Source organism: Chenopodium quinoa, unplaced genomic scaffold, assembly GCF_001683475.1.
Source record: "Chenopodium quinoa cultivar QQ74 unplaced genomic scaffold, ASM168347v1, whole genome shotgun sequence".
NCBI classification, from domain to species: domain Eukaryota; kingdom Viridiplantae; phylum Streptophyta; class Magnoliopsida; order Caryophyllales; family Amaranthaceae; genus Chenopodium; species Chenopodium quinoa.
Window position 1 is genome coordinate 948,304 of NW_018742205.1, and position 9,905 is coordinate 958,208.

The 9,905-nt window shown below is 31.6% G+C and overlaps 1 protein-coding gene across 1 annotated transcript; it reads right to left on the reverse strand.

Moving 5' to 3' along the window:
• Positions 1-550: 550 nt before the first annotated feature.
• LOC110727626 (bZIP transcription factor 11-like) lies at positions 551-2,107 on the reverse strand. Its single transcript, XM_021907205.1, has one exon. The coding sequence runs from the start codon at positions 1,381-1,383 to the stop codon at positions 856-858; it is 528 nt and encodes a 175-aa protein (XP_021762897.1). The 5' UTR covers positions 1,384-2,107; the 3' UTR covers positions 551-855.
• Positions 2,108-9,905: the final 7,798 nt, after the last annotated feature.

Genomic DNA, 9,905 nt, shown 5'->3' on the forward strand with positions numbered 1-9,905 from the left:
CTGATTGAATTGTGCTGCGAATCCCTGTGTTGTAGCAAGTATCAACACCTAAGTGATCGATTTGCTAGCTAACCGCAACCCTGTGTGCTGTTGTTACACCTAAGTGATCCATTCTCTAACTAACTGTTGACTCGGAGAAACTAACTTCACTTTTTTGTAAATTAGTTCAGTAATTGTAGTTTCATACTCTTGAGAGGATATGATAAGTGCATATTTGAATTTCTAAGCGTAAGTGAACAACTGAACTGATTACTGCATGCTTGTGTCTGATTTTCATCTAATTTTGTTACTATCATTTTCAACATGTTCAGTGCAGGAAGGCTGTATGTATTTGTACTCGTAGTTCATAGCGAGGGCACAAGTTCTTGATATTTCAAGCTAGTAGACTTGAGGCAATAGTGTAGCATACTGTGTTAGTCATAGTAATTGCTTGTTATATCTTCATTATGTTGATCTGCTATAAATTTAAGTACTTTTGGTAAAACAATTTTCTCCTGAGTTTAGCTGAGCTAATTTAAGCAGATGATGACAAACTTAAACACATTAAAGCTTTAAATAAATAAAATTCTTGAAGATATGACATGCAAGATTGTACATATATCATTGCTGCAGATGGGACACTAATTGCCAAACTTGCATTAATTCATTTACAGAAAAGACCACAAATTAACCCATGTACCCTTTTTCCCCTGTAGTAAAATCTACTTATTGAATATCTGCCCTCCCCAGAAAACCCCAAAATAAAAAAGAAAATTAGTAGGATTATCATTATCATTATCCCCCTCTTAATTAACATCCTCAAAAGGTAAAAATCCTCCCTAATTTCTCCTCTCCTAAGAGTAATCAACATGCCCATTAATACTGGAACATGTTAGCTGAAGCCATGATTGGCTGATTTGAGTAGGTAGCAGAATCCCATGGGTTCATCAGAAAGCTGTCAGTTGTAAATGGCTCTGGAATAATTGTGGGAAAGATCCCTTCTCCTTGATCATCACCACCTCCATAAATCCCCAGATTTTGTTTGTTGTTGCAGGAATTGAGTGCACTGATAATCTCATTCAGAGACTGTAACCTGCTGCTGAGTTCTGACATTTGAGCTCTGAGTACATAATTTTCTGATTCAATTTTCAAGTACTGTTGGGTGGTGATGTTTATGTTGTTCAAGAGCTGGTGGTTGGTTTTTCTCACATTGGAAGCTTGAGTCATGAGATCATCCAAATGCTGTTGCTTCCTCATCCTTGACCTCCTTGCCGATTCGCGGTTCGACTGCATCCTCTTCCTCTTCCTTTCATCCATTATCTGCATCTGCATCTCCTCCTCCGAGCTCGAATTCTGCTGCAGTGATGATGTCCCAGAAGATGTACCACCCCCAGGTGAAGCCATTTTCAACAAATTTAATATTTTGAGTAACACACAGAAAATTAACTTTTACTATAGCAGGACCCAGAAAACTACTAGTCAATACCTTACTCTGAAGATGAAAAACAGGGGATTTTAAGTTTTATTTCACACTATATTGGTATATTTTTATATATATAATTATTATTTTTCTGTATAAAGATAGATTATAGTAGTAATTATAGCAGCTAAAACTAATTTAGAGGGGGGAGAAATGAGCAAGGATTATGAGATGTAGTAAAACCAGTAAAGGAAGACAACAGAGAAGGATTGAACTAGATGGGTCCTGCGCCTATATGTGGAATTTATCATCAACCCAGAAACATAGAGTTCACTGAGAATTGGAGACATGAATCTCAAACATTAAAACCCAGGTATTCCGCATCAAGGTATTTTTCAGAAATCCAGAATTTCCAAAAAAATACTTGAAATTCCTGAAATATAATAGAAGAGAAAAAAAAAAACCCAGAAAAATGAGGAAACAGAGGAGCAGAATTATGAACAAAGATTAGCAAAAGAGAGGAGAGAGAAAGAGAAGAGGGGGAAATGGGTTGAGAAATTGGTGGGATCTTATAGAGCTGAAAAAGGTGTTTTATGAATTAAATAAAGAATTTTGAATAGAAAGTGATTGATTTCAGAACAGAAACAGAGTGAGAGAGAACAGAGTTTTTATTTTTATTTTTTTGAAAAGAAGAAAACTTTGGTTAGGGAATCTATCGTATTGTAAAATAAAAGTATAATATAAATTGGTACTTGTTTGTGAGAGAGAGAGCAAAAGATGATGGAGACATGTGAGGCTGCTGGAGAGAATTTTTGGACCGTCCAAAATTTTCCAAGCTGGGGGTTTTGGCAACTTGAAGGAGAGAATTTTAACATCCATTAGCTTCAATAGTAAATGTGGTAAATATGGACTAAGTGTTTTGCTAATTTGCTGCTTGGCGTACGTGAACGTTACCCCAATACCTATAAAGAGAAATTCATTGTAGATTCGAGGAAGGAGTTTGTTTTCAGGTTTATGCTAGTTTTAGTTAACGAGTGCTAATTCTGTAATGTTCTGAATGAAAGTAAAAACGCACAAATAATACATTGATTTATGGCGTTTGGTTCGGAAAATGGAAATGGAGTGGAAAGGAAACAAATAAGAGGGGGGAAATAAATCATTTAATTATTACCTTTTCATTTATTTGGTTTAACCATGAAAAGGGTATTTGTTAAGAAGAGGGTAAGGGTATTTATTACCCTAAGTTTTTGAGAGTTAACAAATGAGGGGTAATTGTTATCATGTCTTCAAACCAAACACACGATAATGGTATCGGTTTAATCGAATCCGTTTTCAACCCAAAAGATACACTAACCAAACGCCTCCTAATAAGTAAAAATTATATTCGTACTTATGAAGAGTAAAATTTTTACTTTGGTTAGAATTCTACATTTCTACAATTCTACAGGTGCTACTGTAGTATTTTTCTTTATTAAAAACTCCTTTTTTTTTTTAATTGATGTTTAAGTTGTTTACGACATCTTTTTCAGTGAGATGTGTATTGCTCACTTTTTAACTACCAGTAACAGTTTAACAGATTTATTTTTTTTACAGTAACTTTTTTTTTTAAAAAAAATTTGCTGTTAAAGGTAAGATATTTTAACACGCCTGAAGAAGAATCTAGGAGTATATTTACCATTTAGGTGCGGTACTAAAGTAGAGGTAAATTGAAAAGCACTGGTTTTTTTATTTCCAGCATAATTTTGAGCACTCTTCCTGCCTACTGTGTTTAGTGTCTTTATTCCATATAACCAATTACTTTGATTTGGCTTGATATTCCGTGCAATAATTGATTATGGAGTAAATTCTGAAGTAGTGGCAATCCTCTAGCCTGTGATTTGCTTACTTTATTTTCAACTTGTTTGAAGAAAAATAAGCTTATATTCTGTGTATTACATAAATTTACTCGTATATTACATAAAGATAGAAAAATGAGTTCTGATAAGAGCTCATAAAAGCTACTGAGTTAAAATTACAACAAAATAAGTTTTGATAAGGTCTATTGATTTAGGGTAGGGTGTAACAGTAAGTGAAAATTATGCAAATAGAACACACTTTAAGTTGTTTAGTTATGGACAAAAAAAATACTACTCCATATATTAAAAAAACTGAGTAAAACATGTAAAAGGCTGCTCTATTTGTTTCATTTTAATTGCACTAATCATTTTAACATAAATTTCAAGAAAGATAAAAATGTTGTTTGAGAAAAATGACAATGGATTCCATCTTATGAGAAATGTAGACAACAAAAGTATTTTAATAAAAAAATGCAAATAATTTGGAATAAATTAAAATGAAAAATAAAGGAGTTAATTTTAAGGTAAAAAGAGTACTACTTTATAAGTTTATTTGACCTATGTGATAAGTCATATGGTATGATATGAGCTCTACTATATGATTGCTGATTGCCTATCTAAAATACAAAGTGTAGGTAATGAATATTGACATGCTTTTTTCTCACAACACTACTAATAAATACGAAGCACTCTTTGCAATATAATTAACTTTTAATTATTGCGATAAAATTGATGGCTATAGTTATATGTTAACCTAATATCCATTGTAAAGTTACATTGAGAAGAATGTTCTTAAGTTGATTCCCTATTCAACTTTAGTGGTGTTAATTCTAGATCAATAGTTTTAGTGATTAATTTGAAGAATCGATAGATTCTAGATCATTGTTTTGGATTAGTCAATTTCGAGGCCTTCCAAAGGGAGATTTGATAGGTACTTGTATATACATATCAAGGGGCATTTGAGACATTTCGCATGAAATTTACCCATCTCTCTCCTCCTTTTCTCTTACCCCCACGTGCTGGATTTAAGTGTACCACTGGGTGATTAATAGTATCACTAGATGATCAAATAGTATCATTGAACATTCGGTGGTACTATATATTCATTCAATGGTACTATATATTCATTTAGTAGTACCAACTACGCATAAAAATAATATAACTACATATTCAATGATATTATATAAGTTTTTAGTGGTAAATTTAAAAATTGGTCCCACTTGTTAATCTCTCTCCTCCTTTCTCTCACCCCCATGTGCTTACAATACTTTTTAATATTTTAAGGTTTGATATGTATTTGCAAATACATATCAAACCTTCATTAGTACTTCCTCGTCAATTTCATGATCTTAGTGGTTACAAATCCGGATGTCTTGATTTTATTGGCTAATCTTGTGGACCTACAAGAGCCCATTGGTTACATTACACTTGGATATTTTTAGAATTAGCTAATTCAAGCCCATAAATTAATAGGTACGACCTTGTTAAATTGCGATTAATAGTGTAAGCACATAAACCTCAAAAAAGATTGGTAAAAATCAATGGTTGCAGACAACTGGATACTTGCCTTTACCTAACAGCTAATCAAAACAGTGAGAGTGACTTCGTTTGGCACATTGTGGTTGATAAACAAATTGTTGAAGTTGACAGCAGTTGTAAGAAAGCACAATCAAATATTTCTTTGCTAGACTTGTACGATGAAGACAAAATCTTATTTGATTGGTGAAACAAAGGTTAAATATCGCTTACTTCCTCCATTTCAAATTATTTGTGACATCCAATATTAACTTGATATGTGTTACGAGAAGGAGAGTAAAGCAGAGTAAATACGTACGTATGTATATAGTAGTGTGGACTGGGTCGTGATCAAAAGTTACTTAAAAAAGTGTTGTTACTATTTTAAACCGTACAAAAAAAGAATTTATTGCAATCGTTAAATTAGTAAGCTTGTCAAAAAAAAAAAAAAAAGTAAGCTTGCTGAATTTATTGCTAATTTCTTTTTGTTTTTTCCCTCTGTCAACTACAAATTACAATAATTTCTTGCACCAAAAACAAAGTTCCATTTCTAATTTGATGGTAGATATTGATTGAAGGGCAATTCTGTCAATTCACCTCTCAGGTGTGTAGATTTTTTGGCCTTGATGGTAGGTTTGTATACATTTTAGTGTTGGGTAGGTTTGCATATATGGTTGGTGGAAATGAAAGTTAGCACTTGAATGCAGCTTGTGGCTATTACATGGAACACTTCTAAATGACTTACTATGATGTAGGGCCCTTTAAGAAAGGGTTCTTAATTTTTTCTAAATTTTTGATATATTTGTTGGCAAAATATTGCATTAATGCTAAAGATTTCCTTTTATGGCACGAGGAACCAACTTGGTCATAAAAAATAATATCTCAATTACTCAAATTTCTATCTACCATAAAATTTTGTAATTTTGTCATTGGGTCTTAAATACCAATTGAAGTTATTATCAATTTAAATTTTAAAAGGCTGTCTGAAATGTGTTGGAAGTTTTCGTGACCACTACTTTGTGACGGGAAGTTTTGTGATTGAATTTCATTTCTAAACACCTAAGCTTTGGAGGAGTGGTCAGGATTTTGAGTATATGTAAAAGATTAGCTAGGACTTTTTAAATCTTGTTTGGTTGTAGGAAAATTGAAGAATTTGACATGTTTGGTTAGCATGAATTAGAAGAATTTGAGAAGTGAAACTTGCTTAGAAAGTTGAAATTCTCATAATGTAACAAGTATTTTGTATGAGAAACTATTTACCTTTTTTTTTTTTTACTTCCTCCGTTCTTTTTTTATTGCATCATAGGGGTTTTGCAGGTAAAATTTGGTAGTGGGAAAAAGTGAGAGAGAAAAACGTAAAAATACAAAATTGTCCATGTAATGTAAAGATAAAATAAAAAGTAAGTGTAAAAAAAGAAGGGTATGTTAGGTATTTGCAGTATGAACATAGATATTTTTTGTCCTAAAATGGAAGTGATGCAATATTTGTGAAACTTCCCCTAAAATGCAAGTGATGCGATATTAAAAGAATGGAGGAAATATATTTTTTATAAGTCACAATTTTCATGTCAATTTTTATAAAGTTAACTTTTCATCATATTTTTTTTATCAAACGTGATTATCTTTTCCTAAGAATTTCACATGAGAAATAACTTTAATTACATGGAACTCCAATAACTACACCTATATGGCTATATGAATCGAACAAACAAGCATTGAAGTTTGGCAAATGCTTACTAATTGATTTTTGTTTTTTCTTTGGCTAGCTATTTTTATCCAAATATCCTCATCTCAATATTATATAATAAACAACTTAATAACTAGCAAGGTACTCTCCTCTCCAAGAAAATGGAATTGTAATTACTGAACTTTTATGAGGAAAAAATTATTGTTGAAAAACAATACAAGAAACTTAATTAATTCCATACATAATTTTATATAATCCCCCCATTCTATGAAATTTTACTCACTTTCGTTTTGTGCAATCTTCAAAAATAATCTAGATAGAGCTCATGTGACTATGTTTATCTAAAAACAAAGTATGCTCCTTAAACTCTCGCATCTCCTCTCCTCTTCTCTCCTCCTCTCTTTTAGAGTTTTTCCAAAGAAATTAAATTATTTTCGGTCCTTTTCCTTTAATTTTCTTTAGTTTTGCAATTTAGTTTTCAATAAATCTACACAAGAAGTGTAGATATTCGTTCGTCTCCCTATGGTGGAGTCGTTAGTTTTTGTTAGTTTTGTTTTAGGGTTTTTTTTGTGTTAGGGTTTATTAAAAAGGTAATATCTTTTGCACTATTATCAGTTCGTTAGTAAAGAGTTGTCCGGGATCGCAACGGTTGTCATCAAATCTTCAAAGGTGTTCAAGTGATTCAGATGAAAATCATCCTTACGCCTACAACAAATCGTTAGATCGTCTTTTCGAAAAGGCTGTATATTCCAGCGATTTGTGCGAGAGATGTACCACAGTGCAAGATCTATTCAACGATCGTAGCTTTGATGAAGGAAACCCTTATTTGATTCAATTTTATGTATTTGTTGATTTAGATTTCATTTGTAAATGATGTATGGCTTTTGATTAATGAATTGATTTGTTTTAAAAAAATGTGACTATGTTTATCTTCCTTTACATGATTTACTAAAATAGTTCAAAAATGTTTACTACATAAATATTAATTGATTAAAAATCCATAAAACATATTGATTTGGTGTATATTAATCTGTACTATATATTAAAAGGCGCTAATAAAATTGTTTATGTGCCACGTGTATCCTTTCTTACACCGGTATAGCGTCACATCATCATTCAACAACCTTTAGATTCATGCCACTTCATCATCTAATTATCATAATTAAAAATGCATGCAAAGAGATTTGAACCCTAAACCTCGTTGAAAAGAAACCACATGTATTACCATCTTAGCTAGAATTAATTTATGCTCTATTAATCCAAAGTTATATATAAATACATACATGTATTAGAATGTAGAATAAATTATTGTTGTCATTGTATTATAATTTACCCACGTTAAATAAATTTATAAGTCTTTTAAAGCGTCTAATATAAAAATGAAATTATTCAACATATCACTCGAGGCAAAGCCCGGGTCACACACTAGGTTTTTTTTTTTTTTTTGACAAGAAGAAAAAGGATTTCATTAATGAAAGATAGCCAAACGACACTTACAAATAATTCCTAGGAAAATTAGAATTCCAACACAAGTACAAATTACCTTAGAACTAGATACATCGTAAATTCGATCAACGATCGCCTTAATAAAAAACTTCATCCGTAGCAATACAATCTGTGAGTTAGCACTAATTCGACTTGAGATCCACTGATGAATAGTTATTTGTGTGAAAATACTCATATAGTCTTCTAGATACTTCCAGAGATTCTGAAACCCTAAATCTTCAATTTTCGGCAGACAAACCAAAAAAGAAATTAACCCTAATAGAATAACCACCATCTCAAAGATGGGATTCTTATATTGAAAGCAATTAAAAAAAAAATTTGGGGCTTCCATCGGTGTTTACAAAGATCCACAAAAGAGACCAGAACGAAGAAAAGAGATGAAAGAGAAAGAGGAAAAAGGAGAAGAGTGAAGGAAAACCTTCAAAAGAAGCTGAAAAATTCTAGCAATGGAGGCAAAAAAACCCTCCCAAGAAAGAAACCCTAGAAGGAACCAGAAAAACCCTCCCAAGAAGAAACCCTAGAGGGAAACCCGGGTCACACACTAGTTAAGCATAATAAAGTGACTAAATTTCTTCCCATAGCTTAAATTCAAAATTGAAGTCTTTATTGATTCAATACATGTAAAATATTGTCTATGTTGACATTCTTGACATTATTAATTTTTTATTATCATGCTCACAATTTCAAGATACCAACTAGTGTGTGACCCGCGCTTCGTTCCGGGTGATACTTTACATAATTTCATTTTTATATTAGACGATTTAAAAGTCTTGTTAACTTTTATATTGTGGGTAAATTAGAATACAATGACAAAAATAACTTAATTTAAATTTATTTTGTTTTTATTCTACATTCTATTATTTGTATTTATATATAAATGTGAATTAATAGAGCATGATTTATTTCTAGTTAAGATGGTAATACACGTTGTTTTCATTCAAAGAGGTTTTGGGCTCGAATCTCTTTGTATGCATTCTTAATTTAGATCATTGAATGATGATGTGGCGTAGTATTTGTGTGAAAATGATGATGTGGCGTAGTACTTATGTGAGAAAGGATACACGTGACACATACACAAATTTAGAAACGCCTTTTAATATATATTATAGATAGATTGTATCACCAATAATGATAATTCACATCAAAATATTAGGATAGGTTATGAATATATCATGTCAAATGAATGTCTATGTCTATTGGCAAAGATTATTGATTAGATTAGAATGGTATCTACTCATGTTTTTATTTGAAGAAAAGTCTTTTTTGAAAACAATTATCTTCATCAAATTTATATCGAGGCGGACTCGTGAATATTGATTAATATTAATATTAATAATTTGGTTTTTGACAATAAAATCTCTTCCGTTGATTGATATTGCTAATAGCTGATTCAAAGACTATTTTGTTATATGATTTGAGAAAATACAGACGCTAATTTATTTTGATTAAAACATATTTTGCGATTATGATCAGAACTAATTTACAAATAATTTAAACTTGAAAAAAAATCTACTACTATCATTTTCGATCCTAATTAAGATCCAAAAAGCTTACAAGTTAACTTCAATGTCGGCTTAATTTTCGCTAATCGTAGTTAGCATCCTAAGATAAATCACCATTAAAGAGAACCATGATTATGGTAATAAACCCTCAAAAGCTTACTATGCCAAAAAAGGCTTTACAAGATCAAAGGAAGATCCTTAATACTTTTGACTAAATTTGGAATGAATGATTGGCCTTGACAAGTTAACGTCCAAAGCTGAGGTGCTTGAAGGGTGTTATTGGCTCTTTTTGCCTTTAATAGTAGGGTCCCCTCCACTGTACAGCTAAGTCTAACCAGTAGCCATATTGGCTCTTAAACAAGTTGACAACCCCACCACCCTTTAATTTCACTTGATTTTCATAAACATCATAACTATCTTTAGGTTCAATGAAAGTGAATCAAACACAATCTTTTGAGTTT